The sequence below is a fragment of the Macrosteles quadrilineatus genome, unplaced genomic scaffold (assembly GCF_028750875.1).
Source record: "Macrosteles quadrilineatus isolate MER2022 unplaced genomic scaffold, UCM_ALF_1.0 Scaffold_164__1_contigs__length_239569, whole genome shotgun sequence".
Classification (NCBI taxonomy): Eukaryota; Metazoa; Arthropoda; class Insecta; order Hemiptera; family Cicadellidae; genus Macrosteles; species Macrosteles quadrilineatus.
The window spans coordinates 37,352-60,911 of record NW_026542757.1 but is presented as its reverse complement, the minus strand read 5'-3'; the positions used below and the strand labels follow the sequence as shown (position 1 = coordinate 60,911).

Sequence of the window (23,560 nt, the reverse complement as noted above, 5' to 3'; positions counted from 1 at the left end):
TAACCCATTCATCCTCAAAACAGATTGTATGGCTGTAACATATGTTATGGGTTCGGACAAAACTACTGGTATGTTAGCGCGTTGGAAGCTACGATTTTCACAATTTCCATGCGAAAAAATCGAGCATTGTAGGGGCACACAAAACATAGTAAGCGACGCTCTAAGCCGGATGTTTGAAGTCAATGAACCACAACAGACTAAAACCCCAGCGCCACAAAGCGACGTTGGCCCCGACCGAGTCAAAGTCAACAAACAAAAGCAGACTAAAACTCCCGCATCACAAAATGATGTTGTCCCCGAACAAGTTTTCTTTCTACAACACTTCCCTGAAACTTTTGAGTCACTGAGTTCGAAACAACGCGAAGATCCACAGCTCCTCAATATTATAAATAACATCGAAGATGGAATCGACGTACCAAATTACTTCATAAAAAAGGGTATACTACGTTATCAAAAAAACCCCAGAAATCCGTCTAAAATCGTCGTTCCGACTCAAATGAGGAAAATGCTAATGAAATACTTTCACGACATTTCAATATCCGCTCACTTGGGAATAAAAAAGACTATCGGGCGAATCACACGCGAATTCACTTGGGAGAAAATTTTCGACGAGGTTAAGCAATTTGTCAGGTCATGTAGCCTTTGTCAGCTGTCTAAACCAGCTCAAGCGCTAAATATTGGCCTGATGAATTCTAAACCTCCCGAAAGATGCTTTGAGAGGCTGCACATCGATACCTTTGGACCATTAATACGAACCGCAAATGGAAATATGTATGCATTAGTGTGTGTTGATACATTTTCGAAGTTCAGTTGGATTATTCCATTAAAAAAGGCGAATTCCAAAACAATCATCGCTGCGCTAAAAGGAAAAATTTTCACCCAACATGGTTTCCCAGAAATAATTGTATCTGACAACGCATCCATTTTTAAGTCTGAAATGTTTAAAAGTTTTCTATTCAGCTTAGGAATAAAACACATCAATACTTCTGTAGCTAGGCCAAACTCAAATCAGTCAGAAAGAGTAAATCGAAACCTGAAAATAGCGTTAAAAATATTCCATTCACAAACACAAAAACGTTGGGATGAAAATATCGCATATTTAAACATGGGTCTAAATTCAGCCGTTCACGAAACAACCAAATCGACGCCTGCGCGAATTTTCTTAGGACGAGAAATCAACCATCCATTACAATTGCAGTGGGATATCGATCAGGAAAACGATACCGAAGTCACAGAGGATTGTATTGCGAAAATCGTCGATAATATTAAATCTGCCCATCGCAAAAGTAGCGCAAGGTATAATAAAAACAGGAATCCTTCGCCGTTCAAAGAAAACGATTTGGTATTATATAAAAGGTATATACCAAGTAATAAAGCCAACGAGGTATCGCACAAATTGACTCAAACATGGAAAGGTCCTTACGTCGTAACTAATGTGTTAAGTCCAGTAAATGTCAGAATTGAATTAGTCGAGGATCCCAGCATAAATCGAGTAGTTCATGTATGCCAATTGAAAAAGTATTATCAGCGGTAGGTGTATTGTATTGTATCGTATTGTTTTGCATGTGTTTAAATGTTTAAATGTGGTAACGTAACAAAAATTGTAGGGATGGACGAGATTCGATTTTTAGTTCGAGACGAGACGAGACGAGATTTTTTATTTCTCATAAAATTTCGAGACGAGATCAAGACGAGATTTCTCTTCTCATACACAATGGGAAATGCACGTTCGAAATTTTTACCTGATTTTGTAACATTGTTAGATGACTGTTTAAATACAAAAATAATGATAATAGGCAAGAATATTTACAATCTTTTATTAAATAACATCAGCATAACATTTTTTTATTAATCACGCCTAACTTATTAAAAATGCCTTCGTTTAGGAAACATGGTGATATCAGTTAGGATAGAGTTCAACTCATCCTAAAATAAAATAAATCATAAAATAAAAGCAATATTAATTTTTATAAAATAGTTACTTGTTTTGACTTGTTTTATAGTAATAAAACATTCCTCACACTGCTTACACTTAACAAAACTTCTCAAATGTTATTAAAGTAATATTATTAAAATAATTAAAGTAATATTTACATTAAAATAATTAATTAAATAAGAACGCCTTCGCAAAGGAAACGCAACTACAACACGCTCCTGTATTGCGGGTATTGCATTAACTTTCTGCAGGCGTTTTTAATTTTTTTTTTATTTTTTATTCTCGTCTCGATAAAAATCTCGGCCAAAAAGAAATCTCGTCTCATGTAACGAGATTGAAAATTTCCCGAAAATTTCCCGAAATTTTGAGACTTGACCATCCCTAAAAAATTGTAATTAGAAATAAGTTGTAAGTGGACAAACAGTGGAGTAAATCAACAAGTGTTGTGTTGGTGATGCAATCGAGGAGGCCGTGCGATGTTTGGACTGACCATCATAACATTGTTATCGCTGGTGCCACTGATAGCATTGTTGAGCGCCCGCCCCACCCTCCCCAGCTGACAACACTACTATCGGACCATTGTTGGGTCGCTGTGCTACTGACCTACTAGAGCCACTGCAACTGTGCCACACCATAACAAGCTACGAGCCCAGCTGTTCACCACTTCTGACAACACACTCTGCGGGTGGTCACCTTGGTGATACACCAAAATGTTATTCTGTGCGCGGGATGCCTTTGTGTGTTCAATGAGGGAAATGATCAGTTGGTGTCTTGTTACAAAATAGATCATTGTTGTAGTTTAGTATTCTTGTTACCATAATTTGAATTGTTGTCGTTATTGTTGATTGTAAATTGTAATTGTGTTCATGTGTGTCGTCGTGGTCCACCGGCTAGACCAAAAATGCTCCGGGGTAGTACGATAGGTTGGACTGTCCTAGGCCGATCACGGATCATTTTTTTTCTGCTAGGGGGCATTTTGTACCGATTTTGTTGTAAAAAGGCAACAAATCAATACAGGGTAACGCGAAGAACAGTCAGCTGGTTTAAACAATAGATCAGTATAGACCAGAATGCACCACGCACTAAAGTAGGAGAGGGGATAAGGTCTAGCCGGATGGTCACTTGCTTCCAGCAGTGCCAGTTCCTATCCAAATCTCATCGTAGCTAGTTCGGTAAAATTGTTTTTCGTTCGTGGAAATTAAATTCATTTCGCGGCGTTTGGTCGGGCAATCTTATTTTTCCTTAAAATCGTACAGCCTATATCCCTAAGGGATATAATTGCCCCGCGATTGGAAATTAGTATCAGTGTCATTGTCAGAAAGTGAAAAAGTTCGTTACCGGCCAACGCAGTTCCGCCATTTGAAAATTACACGTTCGTTTCACGAGTTCAATTGATCGCGTCTTGTAGAATACCGGCTAGTTACATTTCCCAATCCCTTCCCCTTTATTTGTGTCATATTTGTGGACGTCCAAACTGTAAGTAATTTGTGTTATTTATTCGTTAAATTTAGTTTTCAGTGAGTCGCACTTTTGTAAATTTTTCCTGTCTTGTTTTGTCATTTCATGTAGAATAAGCACATGTTCACTGGTTCAAATTCAAATCACTGATTTTAATATCCATTCATATTGTAGCAATCCGCTTTATTAATTAGACTGTAATAATCCTATAGTATTAAGAATAATTAGATGAAAATGTTTTTATAGGGCAATTCAGAGTTATTTAATAAGATTTTCATAGTGTTGGAATTTTTACACAGAGTCGTTGTCAATTTTCATTGTTGAGCAAATAGTACAATTCTTTTAAAGAGTGTCACAGTCAGTATCTTTTGGGGGAAATAAATTATTATCAGAGAAGGGAGCAGGTAGCTGGTTCGATTGATACGGAAGTGTTGTTGGAAGTTGTGCCAGTTTGAACATAGATGAACCACCAAAGTGCCAAATTAGCTATAAAATAATAAAGCAATATTCTGATAAACATTACTACGATTGAATACAATATTGTTCAATCAGTTGGACTGCGAGACGACCTTCGTTTTTAATCGTTGGCCAACGAAAGGATTTGCTTGGTACAGGTCATCTCAACCATTAGATTAAATACCACTCTTCCATTGATACTTTTGAGATCGGTGTGAAACCGCACCATACCTCCCCTTTGATAAATCCATTCAACAGTTTCAATAAATTTCCAACTGATTGTGTATCTCAAGGTCATTTTTACTTGAAAGAATACAACAACGACTGTAAACTGAAATAAGTGTATTATTAAATTCTGTGCAATAAACTCCAATTGTTACTCACTTTTAGTTCTCAATAACCTTGGTGTTCTAGTATATGCAATAGTATTTGATAAACAAAAGGTAATTCAGTAAATCAGAAGCCACTACAAAAGATTCACCTTTTAAGTGCAACACTAGTAAATAGTGTAGTAGTGAGCAGGTAAATTCAGTGTAGAATTAAGACTGGTAAATTGATCTCATTAAAGGTATTACTTTTTTGGAAGAACTACAAACAGTGCCAGGGGCGTCCCCTAAGGACCTTTGGGGAATATTCATATTTTGCAGGGCCCACACATATTTTTTCATAACATCAAGCTTCCACTGCCAAAAAGCTCTGTCTGATATTTTTATTTTCTAGAGTTCTTCCAACCCAGGGGCAACCAACATTTGTAAAGAATTCATTTGAGAGCATTGCAAGGAGCAAATATATTTAAATGTAACATTTAAATATATGAGAGTCTAAGTCTGAGTTTTTTTCTTTACAATTCAGGGAGTATTTTTAGGGACTATATGTATACTGAAGTTTTTATTTAGTTTAACTAGAGGTCGTCCAGTGGTTGAAACTCGACCAAAAATGTTTAATGTACAGACTTCTTTATTTTCATTCCACACTTTGAATAGAACATGTGATTGGAGTTTCTTCCATTTGTTTTGATTTTCTGTTTATATTTCGTTGTTATTTCGTCACCAGCATGGCAACCCATAATATCCATGTTAAATTTTTCAAAATTTTAAATTCATTTGTTGTGCTTATTTTTGAGCCTATTTTAATTTATAAAGGGATTCTGCACACCTACAGGAAAATAGCTTTCTAACAGTATGCGTAGATTTTCCCTACGATGCACACGAGCTGAGAAAAAAGGTTTTAAAGAAACATGCTTGCCTATTAATATATAGATAGAAGATAGATACCAAGCAAACAAATCACACTACTTAGTTACACAAAGAATGACGTTTTCCAACATGATTGTTCCTGAGAAGTAACATTTGAATTTGTCAGATTCAACTTTTTGTGGTTTTGTTCAAATTAGACCTATGGTTTGAGCAAACAATACTTTGAGAGCACACTAAAGAACACCCCCGAAGAGAGCTTAATCTCCATGCATACTATTTTTATCCTATCTCATAATTTGACAAGCAATGTCTGATTTTTTCTGGATTTTCTAACAACATTTATTTTTTTTAATAGGGAAAGAATTTGGTTGGAATTTTAAGAATGGAGAATTTTGGGGCTACAAATGTATTTGTGGACTGGTATCACAGGGAACACTTTGAATGTTGCTGAAAAAACTCATTTGGTAACTACAAGTCATAGCACTGGACTTATGAAGTTAGACCAGCAAAATTACAGAAGCAGAATGAGATTTCAGCTTATATGAAAAAAATCCAACTAGATTCATGATCAATGGGGGGTTTTAATTGACATAAAACTATTACCGTATGCCAAACCCCAATGAAATAGAAGAATCTAAATTTCTTTAGAAGTAATAGTGCAAAAACAAAAAAAATGTTTTTCACCTAATATACCACCGTAAAATGAAGACTTTGATAACATGATGAAAAGGAGAGCCATTTCGAAACTAATGTTTATTTTATATTCATCGGTGAGCGTGAAAAATGAACCAAAGGTTTCAATGACTGAAGGGAAGGAAAATTCTGTATGAGTAGAGGCTAGTACTTTAACTTGAGTAAGATCATATACTTATGTTTGTCTCTATTTTGTTTTGTTGCATACTTTTACTTTACAAAGTTATTACTATTTCAGTGATTGTTTATGGTATGTAATAAAAACATTATTTTTTTTATTAAAATTATTATGTTTATTGAAACCCTATTTACCACAAGGCTCAGGTTCTGGTACTATAAAATCATCCACAGAGATAAAATAGGTAACCCTAACCCATTATATTAACCCATTTAAATGCAAGTCGTACAACTAGAACTTCATCTTGTTAAGACTCATTTAAGACATGAAAAAATATTTTTGGATTGACTTGATTCGTGGTTGGTTTTTATTCTAATATGAATGGGGCTCAGCCAATTGAACACCATATTTTTATTTCAACCAATTTTATTACAAATTAGTACCATTAGAGAAATATATAATAATAATCTGTAGGAACTGGAAAATCATCACTTGTCATAATTCATTGGTGAATTTACAATCTTGTAAATTGTTTTTATCAGTGCACAAATTCCATTCAAAAATTCACAGTGATGTAGTAACACGTAAGTGAAATTTGTATACATGTGGTGAAGAGTGGGACCAGAAAACAATAATTTGGAAGCCTACCAGACTACATGTACTCACTCTATCATAGACAGCTCCTTTGGTCAGAATGACTCTGTTCTGCTCTCTGTTCAAGGCCACGCAGACATTGTGGTTCTGCGTATTGCTGAGGATCTCAGCATCCACACCCACAGAGCGCAGACTGCGGCCGAGTCCTTGTAACATTGTGTCGCACACCACTTTAAAATCGGCCACTCTGATTGGCCGATTTTTAGAGGACTGAGTCGTTGGCTCTTCAAATACCTGGAATCGCACACAATTAAGTACTTATTTCAAACTGAATATGAATTTAGGGTGAGTGGATTCCGTTTTGTTATTGGCTAAGACAAACTATTTCTTAGCCGGGACGATTAGTTAAAAGCCTAATGATTTGACTAGTTAATATGCCAAAAGGGCTAATTTGTCCAGTCTAGAAAAGTGAAGTGTTTTAAATGTAATAACTACTTAAACAGTTTATAAGTGTTACATACCTGATATATAAACTTATATGGACGATTGTAAGTAATAGTTTAGGAAAAAGAAACAACAAGCATTAAGAAAATCGTAAAAACAACATCACAGTTTGCTGCACTAGGCCTGAGGCAACAGGTCACAATGATTTAAAACAAACAGTAAAAATAGCATAGAGTCATAATTAAATTGTTTTAAAATACCAATCACTTTTTAAAAAGTTCTATTTATATTGAAAAATCACAAGGTATGCATCAAGAATATTTTACACAAACTGAACAAATTTTGTTAACAGACAAGAGATAACACTACGAGACTCAAAGGACTACTATTAACCTGTTCATAAAGCTAAACCTGTTTAGTTGTAGCTACAGGATTTCAGCAGAATCGGCAAGAGTTATCAGCACATTTGTTTACTTGAAAACCTGACCCTTGTACTGCACTGTTGTCGTTGCTATTCCAACAATATGATGTGGAACAATGTTTAAAAGTTAAACCCACCTTTTAGTTTGGATGTTTATAAATACTTGTAAATAGCTTCTACTAACTGGGCTTATTTATTTAATTTTATTAAACAAGTTTAGATAGTTAACAAGTAACTGTTATTGAAGATAGCTGAAATTAAATCAGAGTAAAAATCAGATATTTTAAATTAATAATAAATGTTCTGAAATGCCATTGCCTAAGGGGTGGATAAGGGAAGAGCATACAAGGAAGAAAGGATTGAATGCTGGAAGGATTGATATATGCATTAAATCTCCAAATGGAAACACATTTCGTTCAAAAAAATCGCTCAAAACTTATATAGAGGAAAAAAAATTACCTTATAAAATAGAAGATTTTTATTTTTCAAATAAGGGTACCACAAGTCTTAATGGTTCTACTATTGACCCAATGCCAGCATTAATTAGTGATAAGGAAAATCTAACTCCCTTCCAAGATAATTGTGAAACACCGTCTTTGGTTAAAACAAAGGATGGACATAAATCTTTGGGTGTTTGCACTACGGGGGAAAACACGGTCTCAAGTAACCAACAGATCACAGTATCATCACCATCACTCAAAACAATGACATCCTCAGCCCAGACAGACATCTCGACAACTTTGATATCAACATGTAGTGAACTATTATCTAAAAGTTGGCTATCTGATGACACCCTGCAAAAATATTTTCAAGTTTTGGACTCAAAATTGTGGCTTTCAAGTAAATCTTGCCTCATATTAAATCCACTGATTGCACACATAGTAAAAAATATGGATGATTATAAACATTTCCTGGACGGACATAACCTTGAGCGTTACAACTATCTCATCATCCCGATTAATGATGCCACATCCCTAGATAAGGCTGGTGGCTCTCACTGGAGCGTACTTGTAATCGATAAGATGAAGAAAAATATTATTTATGTAGATTCATCAGCACACATTGTCTTAAATCATGCAAAAACCGTTGCAAGTAAACTGATGGATTACCTTGACCTACATGACTTGAATTTCACTCATGCTTCTTTTCCAACCCAATTAAATGGCTATGACTGTGCCATATACTCAATTTTCGCTATCGAAAGTTTGATCCTAGACATCATGAGTGATGACTCGTGTCTGGATGTAGATTATCTTGGTAAACTAAAACTAACTGAAGGTGACCTTATCAGAAAAAGATCATATGTTGCATATGTCTTAAATAATAGATTGTCTATTGAAAAGGATGCTTTACTGACAATTATGAAGGAAGTAAAACCTGATTTAAAAGTAGAATCCTTACACAATCAGATTATATTTCTAGAGAAAGAAATTAAGAAATTGAAAAGTAGTCAATCTAATACGGTAAATGCTAACAAAATACCCACTGTAAATATTCCCACTCATTTACCTTTACAGAGTAGAAGTCGTCAAAATCCACCAGACAATAGACCTAAACTCCTGATTGTCGCCGATAGCCATGGAAGGCACATTGTTTCCCACCTAAATAGTACATGGCCAGATAGCGGTTATAACATTAGCTGCATTTTTAAACCAAATGCCACAATTTCTGATGTGGTCAAGGATGTGAAAGGACTAACAAAGTCGTTCACTAAATCTGATACGTTGGTAGTTCTTGGTGGGTCAAATGAAGAGATAGGTCAGGCAGAAAAAAATTTACAGAGTGTTGTTGAAAATGTTTTACAGGATACTTCTCATACAAACATTATTGTCTCCGGATTACCATACAGGCACCATAACCCAGCTCTAAATAACCGGATATGCTATCTCAATATGGACTTAAAAAAAACTGTACAAAAATTCAGCCACGCATCTTTTTTGCCATTAAATGATTTGCCACGTAACCTGTATACCAGGCATGGCCTCCACTTCAATAGATTTGGAAAGAAACAAATTTCAATTATGATCAAGAGTCTTTTCGATCCAACAACAGTTAAGAATTTCCCTAACTCGACACCTATTAAACAGGGCCTCATCAATATTGTCGAAAGCAGTATGTGGGACATGTTTGATCAATTCATAAGTGATCCTAAGGTGGCATTTGCTCACACCATATCAGCAGACCTCCACCATAGCAGAAATATGTCAGCAGGTGTAGCTGTTGCTTTCAGAAGAAAATTTGGTAGACCTAAGAAGTCTGATTACATTGACTCTAAACTGACCATGCAATCAGTACAAAATGGAGCAACAATCTTCAGCCTGGTAACGAAGGAAGATTATAATGGGAAACCTACAGTAGAAGATTATAATGAAGCATTTGAGCAGCTGAGTAAAACTTTTAAAAAGGAAAACCTAAATCATCTCATCTGCTCTGTAATGGGGTGTGTGCGAGACCGAGTGGACATTGAACACTTTGCAAATAATATTTTTCAATTCCAAAAATATACAAATGCAAATATCAGTATTGTGTCCTACAATCAGCCAAAAGCACAGAGAAACTATGGAATGGTCTTTCCCACTCTCAATTTTTAATGAAGCTGCAAACAATTATTTCCTCCAAGTGGGCAGATGATACTGCTAAAACATATTCAAGACAGCAGGAGAGCTTCAACACCAAAGGTGCAACTGTTATTGATCATCTGCAAACAGAAGTGGACAAAACCATCCCAGACCAACAGCAAATTTCTACCCAATCACCTCAAAGAAAAGCTGATATATCCAATTTGATGACAGGCCAGAATCATTCAGGGAGTGGCGGCGTATCTTCGCAGACTTGTCTAGAGGAGGGATCTACCCAGCCCAGTCAAGAGCAGCAGCCTGTGCATGTGTCTAGTGATGGGGGGTCGATTCTCTCTGGGGTAAATAGTGCAGTGATTGGTGATGCCCCGCAGTTGCTTTCTTCCGAATGTAATGCCCTACCAACCTCCGAAACCCAAATTCCTGCTTCCATAGATAACCCTAGTGTATTAAACAATAGTATGCATCCTTTTTTGGAGAAAACTTGCAAGAATGTAGTACCGGTAGTAATTTAAATTGTTACAATTCAAGCAGCACTCAAAACTTTTTAATTCTTCACCAAAATGTCCAAAATTTATCAACTCGTATTGGAATATTAGAAGTAAACCTTGATGAAATTAAACCAGATGTTATTATATTGACAGAAATAAATATGCGTGAAACAGATTTATCATTTTTCAATATTAAAAACTACAAAATAGCATCTTCCTGGACTAGAACTACAACCACTGGAGGAGGGGTATTAATCCTCACAAATTCATCACTTAATATTAAAGAGGTTGCACTAAAAGGAATACAAAATATAACATCAGAGAAGGAGTTTGAGTGCTGTTTGGTTGAAGTAATAGTTGAAAGCATGTCTTTTGTACTGATGGGTGTATATAGGACTCCAGAATATAAATACAATGATCCTTTTTTATCCAAACTAGAAACTACACTAGATATATTGACTAAGAAATATGAAAACATCATTATAGCTGGAGATGTAAACATAGATATTTTAAATCATAACTCATTGTATTATAGATTTTTGAGCATTTTGAGAATGTATAATATGTCATATAAAGTAAATTTTCCTACTAGGGTTACACTGAAAACTAGATCAGCAATAGACAATATTATCACTAATATAGATCATGTGCAATTAATTGTAACCGGAATCATTACTCATGTGTCTGATCACGATGCACAACTTCTTGAAATTGTGGATTTAAAAAGTAAGAATAAAAAGAAAACAAAGAAAAGGCACAGAAAATTTACAGAGAATAACTTAAAAACCTTTCTCAGTGATTTAGGCAATGAGACTTGGTATGATGTTTACCAGTCATCTGTAGATCAAAAGTATGATGCATTTTTTTCTATTTTTAGTTACATTTTTGATGTTAATTTTCCCAAAGTTTTAAGTGCAGATAGTGGATATAGTAAATGTAAATGGAATTCAAAGGAGTTATTAAAAAAAAAGAGTGAGATAAATGAACTGGAAAAGCTAGGTAGGATAAGACAAAATTTTGACACATATCAAAAGATAAAGGTTAAGAAAAAGGAACTAAAAGAATCAATACACCAAGCCAAACAAACATTTTATAATGAGAAAATAAAACACTCTTCTAATAAAACTAAAGCAACGTGGAACATAATTAAAAGTGAAATAAAGCTTAACTCAAAAAGTGATTTTACCAGCAACATACCGATATGTATAGAGCAAAATGGTAAACTCCTTAAGCATCCAGTAGCTGTCAGTAACAACTTTAATAATTTCTTTGTATCAGCTGTGGAAAAGCTTATATTGCCACACATTTCTCCTTCACTTACACAAAAAACAGATATCCAGAAAAATATTTTACCTACAGATAAGTCATTTAAGTTTCACACAATAACGGAAGAACACCTCACTAAAGTGGTCCTTTCCTTTGAAAACAAGTACTCTGCAGGTTTTGATGAAATTCCAATCACCATAGTTAAAAAATCAATACACATTATCCAGAAACCACTAACACATATCATAAACTCTTCTCTTATTTCAGGAATCTTTCCTTCAAAATTAAAATTGGCTAAAGTAATTCCCATTTTTAAAAAAGGTAATAAAACTGATCCCTCCTGTTACCGCCCTATCTCTCTCTTACCTGTTTTTTCAAAAATTTTTGAACGCATTGTTTACATTCAGGTCTATAAATATCTGGAAAATAATCAACTATTTGATAAAGAACAACATGGCTTTCGGCAGGGCAAATCAACAATAACAGCTGGTATTGAATTCATAGAAACTATAATAAATGCTGTTGACAGAGGAGAAAATGTTGTAGGAATCTTTTTGGATCTTAGTAGGGCATTTGACAGCGTGTCACATAGTATATTGTTGACTTCACTAAAAGAAATGGGAATCTATGGAAAAGAGCTTGCATGGTTTACATCATATCTAGAAAACAGAAACCAATTTGTTGAACTGGATTATGTTGTGGAGCATGCAAACACAAAGTACGTTGAAAAATGTAGATCTCAGCATCAGACGCTGAAATATGGGGTGCCGCAGGGATCGATCCTGGGGCCTCTACTTTTTCTCTGCTATATTAGAGGTATGCCAGGAGCGATTCCTGGTAACGGCGGGTCTATGTGTCTGTTTGCTGATGATTGTAATGTGCTTATTCCCGGAAGATCAAAACAACAGATTGAAACGTTTTCTCAGGAGAGTCTTTTATCCACTAAAGAATTCCTTGACCGAAAAAATCTGCTTATTAACACAGAAAAATCCAATTTTATATCATTTTCCACTAAACAACGTAGACAAAATTTTGAACCAAACATTTGCATAAAATCAGAAAGAATAAACCAAGTAAAGCAAACAAAATTTCTTGGTCTAATTATCGATAAACATCTATCTTGGGAGGGCCATGTGAACTATGTGGTTAAAAAGGTATCTTCCGGTATCCATGCGCTGCGACAGATGTTCAGAGTATGCAGTTTAGACACTTTAAGAGTTGTTTATTTCTCATTAATACATTCACATATTTCATATGGAATTGTTCTATACGGGGCAACAACAAAAACTAATTTAGATAAAGTACTAATTAAGCAGAAAAAAGCTATCAGGGTGATGAAAAATCTTAAAAAGAAAGAGCCAGTCAAGAGCATCTTTCGTGAATTACAAATATTAACAGTTTATAGTCTTTATATTTATGAAACAATAATTTATGCAAAACAGATCCAACTATCATCCAGCTCAACAGAACAATTAGTATATAACACCAGATTAAAAATTAACCTACCTAGGCATAATCTCGAATTTTACACTAAAAAGACATCTTACATAGGGCTAAAATTTCTCCAGTCTATACCAGCTCACATCCGAAAAGAAACAAAATTTAATAAATTCAAGCAGCTCTTAAAGGAATATTTTTTAAGAACTCCCTGCTACTCAGTAACAGAATTCTTTAGTATTAGTAAAAAACAGTTAGGCCTAACTTAATTTGAATTCCAAATACTGTTATCCTTAAAGTCATGGTTTTGTTAAAAGTTCAAGTAAAGTAATTTTAGTACTCTTTTTATGTATTTAATTAGCAGTAAGCAATTTTGAATTTAGCTTATGACTCTATTCAAGTTCATGTAATGTGAAACTATAATGAATAAAGAATGTTTTGACTTTGACTTTGACTGATGGACAGCTTAGAACCATGGAAAAGATCACAACTATTCTCAGTATCGAACCGGTAACCTTTGTCACTGCTGCTGAAAAAATAAACAATAATAAGTTTTTACAGGATATGCTTACCTAAATTGTACAGTCGACCCTGTAAATACAGATATAAACATTACGACTAAACTATAAAGAACAATGTCATATTTTACAGTCACTGACATCGTTATTTACAACCCACAAAGGTTCAAGAAGGATATTTTAAACTCCTTCTATTGATTGACTAGTTGCAGGATGGCGTCTTTCCTACCAGGCAAAGCTACTATTCAAACACACATCCTTGAAACCTGAGCTCCCGTTCAAACAATTGAACAATCAACAACACAACAATTGAATTGTTCAATCAGTGGTGTCATTTCACCAAATCCTTGGGGGGTCAAACACTGAGGGTGCGGAATACCCTCAGCAAACAAGGGGGGGCGGGGTCCGGGGCAAAATTTAGCAGTTTTGAAACAAAAAAGAGGGGTTTAAGCTTATTTTAATTTTGTCAAAAGCACTTCGAATAAAAACAAAATTATGAGTAAAATTTATATAAATTTAGGCAGAAAATTAATGAAACTAACAATAATTGACAACAGACAGAAACATAATAATATGTTGGTAAGTTAGTCATCTAAGAAACGTGATCAATAGTTTCATGGTGTATTAATATTATTTTTGTTATTAGGGTGCGTACACAAAGAACGCCGGTTGCCGGCGCCGGCAAACCGGCCGCTGTAAGCGCGTCCCGGCTCGAGAAGAATTTAACATGGTTTCAAGTGTGCCCGTACACAGTAAACGCCGGTGCCGGCTCAACAAGCGCAACAAGCGCGAGCTGCCGGCGTCAACCGGCAAACAAGTATGAAGAGAACATTCTTATAAGCCGGTTCCGGCAACCGGCTCAGTCCGCGAGTGGTCTATGTACTGTGCAGTTGGTGGGTGTCATAGCGCGATGGTTGATACAGATGATTTAATTTCCAAAGTTTATCAAAAGAAGGCGATTTTTTAACTAAACGTCCTTCAATGTTTCTTAATATGTAATCGAAAGTCGCTAGCTCCATTCTCGTGTATGTGTAGAACCGTTGTGGGTCACCTTTTAGTTGCGGAAACAAGTGATGGTATTCACCAAGTTTCTTTGTCTATTAATAACATGAACACCGACTTTCCTCCTTTGCAATAATTTTACATGAACACTCTCCGCCAAAACACATCATCACTAGACGAAGACATCTGACACTGCTCAATGTGAACTGACTTGTCGCGCTTGTAACCAGCTTTCTTTGTGTACGGCTTCCAAGCTTTTGCCGCGCTTATAAGCACGAGGAGCAAGCTGCCGGTTTGCCGGCGCCGGCAACCGGCGTTCTTTGTGTACGCACCCTTAGATTTATTCAAATTAATCCTACTAATATTATAAATGAGAAAGTTTGGATGTATGGATGGATGTATGGATGTATGTTTGTGACAAGTGAACGCGAAAAATACTGGTCGGATTGGGCTGAAATTTGGCATGATGATAGCTCACATTCCCGATTAACATATAGGCATATTCTTATTTCAAAAATCCTTTCGGGCTCCGCCCCAGTGGCTCTGGAGTTTCCCATGTTAACCTTATGAGAAATGGAATTATTGAATCTTAACAGCTGTTTCAATTAAACAAGTTGGTTCTGCTCTATGATGTTCAATAGCATTAAAGTCACAAGGATTACCAACAGGGTGCAGCACTATTATTTCTTTTACATTTATGACAACAGCTAATTTGCAACCAAAAGGTGAGTGAGCGTAGCGAACGAACTTCAACCTAGAGGCGAGTTAGTGTAGCGAACGAGCTAACCTGAAGGCAAGTGAGCGCAGCGAACGAGCTCCAACCTAAAGGTGAGTGAGCGTAGCGAACGAGCTCCAACCTATAGGTGAGTGAGCGTAGCGAACAAACTTCAACCTATAGGTGAGTGAGCGTAGCGAACAAACTTCAACCAGGACGTGATTGAGCCATGCGAACGAGATAATCTTGAAAATTAAGAAGTTAAACGGGGCAAAGCCCGCGGGTTACAGCTAGTATATACATATGACCAAATTCTCTTGTACAACATTTAAACCTATAGCTAGCAATGAATACGGTTGTATTCACAGCCTATAAGATTCAATAAGATTTATTGCAGCCATTAAACATAACATTTTGTAATAGGCATTGTTACAATAGTACTTAAAAATAGATCATACATCAATTATAAATTTCAATACATACAATATCCTATTTAGAATCTAAACATGATATTTCTCTATTTAAAAATTCTTCCTGCGTGTAGAATGCTTTTGATTTTAAAAACTCAGCAATTTTTCTTTTAAATTGGTTTAGAGGTAGTTTACGAAAAACAAGTGGGTAGCTTGTTGAAGAAAATATGTTGGATGTAAAAATGGCTATTTAAAGTTTTTGAAAGTCTGATTTGAGGTGTGACTAGGTTGTTTTTGTGCCTCGTGTTGTATGGATGAGAATAGCTAGAAAATTTTAAGGGGTTGTTTTTTATATGAATTAAATTACAAAGAATGTACATAGATGGCAGTGTAAGCAAATTTAAAATGGAAAAGTGATCCCTACAGGATTCATGATCTTGCAATCCTAGCATGGCTCTAAGAGCTTTCTTTTGCCAAACAAATGCTTTCTGAGCTAAGTGTGAACCACCCCAGAGACGCAAACCATAAAGCAGCTGTGAGTGAAACAAACCGTAGTAAGTCATTTTTAGAGTGTTCAAACTCACACATGATCTAAGTTTTCCCAAGAGACAGGTTATTCTAGCCAATCTTTTACAAAGTTGTGTAATGTGGTTATTCCAGCTTAGTCTGTTGTCAAGATGGATCCCTAAGAGTTTGACTGTTTAATAAGCATCAGTGGGTTGATCTTTTTTTAGTGAAAAGTAGATGTATTCTGTTTTTTCCTCATTGATAGCCAAATTATTGATTTTATACCAGAATTTAGCACAGTTTAGGGCATGATTAAGATCGTACTCAACTGTTAAAACATTATCATCTTTACAGAACAGGGTAGTATCATCAGCATAAAGTATTGATTGAGTAGGGATATTAAAACTAAAGTCGTTAATAAAAATAAAAAACAGGAAAGGACCTAAAATGGACCCCTGCGGAACACCAGCATTCAATTCTAAAATATCATAATAATCATCTCCTATCACGACCTGCTGTTTACGGTTTTCCAGGTAGGATTGAATGATGTTGAGTTCACGGTTCCTAACGCCATAGTAATATAGTTTTTCAAGAAGAATGGGATGGGAGATTGTGTCGAAGGCCTTGGTCAAATCAATAAGGCATGTACCTGTCACCAACTTGTCTTCAAACCCTTGCAAAACTTGGTTAATTTATTCTTCTACAGCCATTGTGGTTGAACAGTTGGCTCTAAAGCCGTATTGACGTTTATATAAAAGGTTATTAACAGTAAAAAAAGTGTTGAAGCTGCTCAAGCATACATGATTCAATTATTTTTCCTAAAATTGGAACCAAAGCTATTGGACGATAGTTTGATGGGACATTCTTGTCGCCTTTCTTGTGAATTGGCGTTACTCTGGAGGTTTTTAAACAATCAGGAAACTTTCCTTCAATTAAAGCGAAATTTATAAGATGTGTTAAAGGTTCCAGGATAAAATTAACTATGTATTTAAGAGTAAAATTGGAGAGTCCAAACAAATCTTCACTACGGGAACCACTAAGTTTACAGACAAAAGAATGCACTTTATGTTTATCAACAAGGGTCCATTTAAATATCTGGATGTCAGGAATATTAGAATATGGCTTAGGGCAGTTACTCAACAATTCAAGATGAGTAATTACATTATCATCATTATAGAGTTTATTTTGTGTGTTGTTTGAAACAGAAGTAAAGAAATTGTTTAGAGTGTTAGGTGTTAAAGTTGTTTTGGAAAATGTTTTAATCTGTCCTGATTCTTTCCCAAGCTTTTTTACATGTATTTTTGGATTGAGCAATTAGTTTGTCATTAGCAGTGATTTTGCCTTCTCTTATCTTGTTTGTATACATGCTTTTGTACCTTTTAAAATTGTTCCTATCATTTACATTCTTGCTATATTTCCATTTGTCATACAATAACAATAAAGCAAGTAAAACAAGTATTTTGTTTATTATTACTAAATACCTTTTAAGACAGTTATTTCATTTTAACAAAGGACATTATTAAGATTAGGCTATAAGAAGAATGACGAAGCACCTGTACATTTATCTGTAACCTCTATACGTTCATGTGCTAATAAACATGATTGTCTTTTATTTTTTATTTGAATTGATGCTTTAACCTGTTAAAATAGAATATAAAAGGTTGGACACAAGATAATACACAACAATACAAACTTACGGAAAAAATATATATATTTAGTTCAACACATTAAAAACATCACCATTTGGAGACGATTTTGAGATATTCTCAAACACTTACCTCCGAGTCTTTTTTAGGTATTTGTCTATTGTTTAAAAATGGCATGTTTTGAATTTTGTCCATAAAATTTATAATTTTAGTTTTTTTCTAGTTTTAAACTTAAATTTTGCAAACAATGAAACCATTAAGGTTTTGTGATAACTTTCATATTTTTAAAGTTAAAACAAAAAGTTGGTGGTCAGCGAACACACTTGTCCCACTTGACTTTATATAAGAGTATTTGTATTTGATTGAAAAAGAATTACCGTAACTAAACACTATTTAAAAACAACACATAAACAAATTAGATTTAACTTTACAGTTATAATGCAGCAAAACAAATGAAGACACCATAATTTCAGAACTTGAACTACATTGATATTGGACTTGAGCTATCTTATGTTTTGATTGCATAGCTGATAGCAATATCAATTAATTTTACGATGAGATAAATTTGATTAAGTTTGTTGATTAGTTCAGAAAAATTGTTTTACATCAATAGTAAAATTAATTATATAAAACTACTGGTTGAAGCAATTTCAAATCAAAACCAACATCTAAACTTCCCATTTAGATTAACTTTTGGTGGGGTTTATCATTAATTATTTTAAGTCAACATAGAAAACAAATATATTCGTAAAAATACAACAAACTGATGGTAATTACACATATTTAACAACATTAAATAGTTTGTACTTTCCAACACCGATGTGCATTTATAACTTGAACAAATCGCTCATACCTTACGAGACGGTAATGGTTTCTTCTTAGGTTTTTTGGTGACGTTAGCTCCAGCTATCATAAGATCTTGACAAACATCCTGGAATGGTACTCCTTGATTGATGCACTCATGGGCCAACACTTCATAAACAATAATCAGGCAATAGGCATCTAAAGCTGCAACATATAGTATGTGATGTTTAGATCTTTCTACCTCTCTATTCAATAAGTTCCTGTTCTAAAACAATATTAGAACTTTTGGACATGGATAGAACAAATATGGATAGAAAACAGCGTACTTGAGATTAGATTTGAGTTTTATACAGCAGGTTTTTTCACATATTTCGTAACGGATGGACCAAACCCTGATCTTTTTTTCTACCTGATCTTTTGTTAGATAGCATCATTAATTAACAGTCCAAAAGAAAAGGTTAACCAACCTTATTACAATGTGTACAATGTTATTAAAAGGTTTGTTGGGGCTTGAACAAATAACAACTAGGTCTAGATTCGGTCCCACTCGAAATTGATCCAGCAATATTTAGAATCACTGTCAGTATTTTATTCAACCGGAAGATGGGTTGAAGTTAAGTGTTTAATAAATGAGCTGATAGCTTTGATGCTGATCTTAATCAGCTGGTTTTTTTTAGCAAGGACCATTAAAAGCACGATAATAAAGGACAGCTGGGTTCAATTATGAACCACCAAAAAGCTACTGATCTTTCTCAGGATCGAACCAGCAATCTTCTGATTACTACGCGATCACTATATCCACTCTACTATTAAATTATTTCATAGGATATTTTTTAGGTTAAAAAATGTATTGATCAGTGAAACAGGTTACAGTGTCTAAAAAGGTTAAAATAATTGAATTATGTATATAAACAATTTAGTTATAGAACTTGATGTGTCTATTTATTTCCGGTTAAGCTTTACTAAATAGTTTACCTGAGGTTGGTAGGGATATTTTTACCTGCATAGTTCCTCTGGGCATCCCTCAAAGGCCGGCGGTCCCAGTTGGAGAACTGCTCAGACTTGTCCAATGGCAAACCCACACACAATGAGACCAGTTTTGACAGACCCTCCACCGTGTCACTTTCCTCACCTGGAACATGTCTCTAATGTTGTAGAGAGTAAGAAACTAACTGTTTTAGTGATATTTTTTAGACGTTAAAGTGATTATACGAGTAATAGTAGATGTTAATGACCATGTAGCGTTTGTTGTACTGAATAGTTGTCCACCCCTAACGGGTATAACGATAAATTATTAACATTTATTATTGTCGATTATCGGGAATTTTGTTGAGAAAAGTAAATCATTTTTGCTAATACAGAAATGTTCCAAATACAACATGATAAACATTACCTTACAATATACGAATAAAAATGGAAGACAAGCAAAGAATTCAAAAGTGTTCAATAAATTTAAAAAATTTAAAAAGGTAATAATGGTTTCTTGTTGGTTATTAACCGAAAACTAAATGTAGACAAGATTTAAACAGTGGCGATTTGTTCTTGATTGACTTGACAATAGATGGATGCCTTAAGAACTTGGTGCATTCAAAATTAGAAATTGGATGCTATTCCACCGTGTGCAAATAAGCAAGTTGAAAATACATCTTGAATATTGATGACTCCAGAGTGACACAACTTACTGATACAACAGTTCTTTACGTTACCTTTGAATGGTAGTGTAATATTGAATTCCCTCATCAATTTTTTCCATAAGAGGTTCAAATCTAGGAAACCTAATCCTGCCATCTTAACATCATTCATGTTTATGCTCTCTTTCAGCTTCAACAAGTCAACTGATAGTCCAAAACCTAGAAATAAAAGAATTATTTGGAAACATCCCACAATTTACATAAATCTAAAAGTTGCATATTCTAAGCAACACTGAACAGTGATTTCAATTTAGAAAAGCCTGCGTTCATGATCCATGCCTTGCCTAGTTGTCTACAAACTAGGTTTTCTGGGTACGGCCATGTCACAGAATTAAGAAATAAGTTATAGTTGTAACCAGAAATCCTAGTTTACAGTGTTGGTTAATGGCTAGTGGCCATGGAATCCTTACTTCTTAAACTATTTTAATTAATTAATTTAGTGTATTGAAAAATGATAATCATTAATAAACTTAGTTCCTAATCAACTATCGTTAAAATATAATAAGAGAGTACCAAACTCATTCATTCACAGATTTAAAAAGAGAATTAAACTAATTTGTCAATTGTACCCATTTCAAAATGGGCAAAATCAGTGGGCAAACTTTACAGAAAACTGAACTGCTGATATCCTCAACTCAACCTGATTATTTTTGCCCTAGGGAGAAAAGAGCTATTTTAGCCCAATAACTCACATACTGATAACAGCCGTTTGGCTGCAGTATGAAGAAAATTAATTTGCTAAAGCATGATTCCAACTACTTACCCAACTTTAAAATGTCTGGATTCAAGAACAGCCCCTGGCTGAGGTCTTTCCACACAGGACTGTGTTGTAGAGCCGGGACATCCACCAGGAATGTCTCCTCGTGAGTGGCCACCTGTCGAATCATGTTCACATTTAGTATGCAACTCACAGTTATCTATGTGAAGAATTAAATTAACTTTGGCAAAAATATTTAAGGGATATGTAGTATAATATATTTCAAACTAAGGTGCCATTATAAGTCCCATTATTTAAGCAACATTGTGTTTAATTGAGACTATGAAATCGTCTGAGAAGCCGGGTATGTTATAGTGCTCGCCTTCAAATCTGAGCTGGTTTGATTCACAGCGATATCATTTCTGGACCAGGGCTTAATTATTATACCAAACAAAAGGTCGACGTTAGATAGTAACATGATCAGGGTTTGGACCGTTCACTAACAAAATCTTACAAAATCTGCTTGTGTATTTTTACAAATAAAATGAAAATACAAAGTTACGTATGAACTCTGCATTAAAATTGTAAAGTGCATTGTTGATTTGATAAATTGGCAATGTTGACACAACAGAAATCAGCAATGTTGACACAACAGAAATCATTATGGATGATTATGGACATCAACATAATCTGTCAGGTGGCATTTTAAAACTGACAACAACACATTGGACTGGAACGTCTAACCTGCAGTAGTGAGAGTGCCTCAGTTTCAGAGCAGAATGCAGGCTTCCACTCAGCATCCAGCCCCACGACGTGAGTGTTGGACACAGCCTCCACACAGCGGGCTAGTGACTCATCTGTGTCCACCATCATAACTATGTGACTCTCTGGTAACTGCAGCACCTTCCTCGGCACAGTCACTCGTGGCGGCGAGTAGTGGTACTCTCTGACAAACATCACATTGTTAATCTTAAGTAACGACGTTGCCCCCTTCATTCTAAGGGTGCTAGGCTCCACAACCATTGTCACATTACTTCAGGCTAAGCCTAGAGGGTCACGTTATCACTAAAATAAAACCCCTGCAGCAGCAATGTTAGTAGTGTGCTATGAGATATAAAAAATGCCAAATTTGTTCAAAATCCATTTATAAACAAGCAAACTACAACAGTTTACTTAATCTCCATAAGAATAGCATGAAAATTTTAAACTTACCGTATTTTGAACTTTTCTCCATAACCATATTGCATAGTAACAACAACACATCAATTTACAACATTTGTTTAGCTCTACAAAATGATAGCTCTACCCCCATAAAACACCATTCCCATAGCCCGATGATGCTGGTTCACAAACTACTGAGCGTACTAGTAGTGATAAAAGTAGAATAGTATAACCATTGCAATTTCTCGTTTTATTGATAGATGAATGAGTTTAAAAATACTGCAAGTTCCAAGTTTGGACAGAAAGTTAGCCTTTTTTATCTAATGCAACACTAGATTCCAAATTGGTACATTTACCATAAAAGGAACACATATTATTTACAGACAGTTTTTGTGCAAGGCCTTGCCTATTGTGTTTGTATTTTTAGATTTAGATCATTTTTATCCAAGATGAACATAGTACATTTCAATTAACTCCAGGATTAATTATTTTATTTAATACAGCTATTTATTCATTAGATTTATGTACTACAAAAAAATAATCACAAGGGCCAAATGCAAAATGCTATTTATGATTTGTGGGTAGCCAAAGCTCCTCAGAAGGAGAACCAAATGCGAGATCCTCAACACACCTCGATAATGATACTAATGTTCAAGAATCAGTGGTATCTAAAATCAGTATCAACAATCGTCACATCCCTACTTACATGAGATTTTAAAAAATAAGATTAAACATAAAGATTGCAAAACAAATTTCATGTTAAAAGATAGAGAACACTGGTACTTACAAAGTGCCAGTCCTGAGGTATGTCACTACATTGTAAGGCAGCTTGTGTGCAGGAATGTTGAACTTGCGAGCAAAGAATGCAGCCTCCACAACGTCTCCGTGCAGATTGATTGCAGCGACTAGCTCCTCCTCCAGATATGAGTCTCCACATACTGCCTCTGACACCATCTCCCTCCAACACTCACCCTCTGAACAGGCAAATCATAACTATAACAACTACAACTTGCGAGCAAAGAATGCAGCCTCCACAACGTCTCCGTGCAGATTGATTGCAGCGACTAGCTCCTCCTCCAGATACGAGTCTCCACATACTGCCTCTGACACCATCTCCCTCCAACACTCACCCTCTGAACAGGCAAATCATAACTATAACAACTACAACTTGCGAGCAAAGAATGCAGCCTCCACAACGTCTCCGTGCAGATTGATTGCAGCGACTAGCTCCTCCTCCAGATACGAGTCTCCACCTCCAGATACGAGTCTCCACCTCCAGATACGAGTCTCCACATACTGCCTCTGACACCATCTCTCTCCAAC

The 23,560-nt window shown here is 35.2% G+C and overlaps 1 protein-coding gene across 1 annotated transcript in view; it reads right to left on the bottom strand.

Moving 5' to 3' along the window:
* The window catches only part of LOC128982194 (exonuclease mut-7 homolog), a 65,873-nt gene that overhangs the window by 31,196 nt on the left and 11,117 nt on the right, over nucleotides 1-23,560 (bottom strand). The window contains exons 8-14 of the mRNA XM_054401258.1: nucleotides 23,025-23,211; nucleotides 21,821-22,022; nucleotides 21,143-21,254; nucleotides 20,395-20,538; nucleotides 19,689-19,820; nucleotides 18,738-18,892; nucleotides 6,524-6,745 (exon numbers count right to left, since the gene is read on the bottom strand). Of these exons, the coding sequence (XP_054257233.1) occupies nucleotides 6,524-6,745; nucleotides 18,738-18,892; nucleotides 19,689-19,820; nucleotides 20,395-20,538; nucleotides 21,143-21,254; nucleotides 21,821-22,022; nucleotides 23,025-23,211 (1,154 nt within the window). The remainder of the gene's footprint in view (nucleotides 1-6,523; nucleotides 6,746-18,737; nucleotides 18,893-19,688; nucleotides 19,821-20,394; nucleotides 20,539-21,142; nucleotides 21,255-21,820; nucleotides 22,023-23,024; nucleotides 23,212-23,560) is intronic.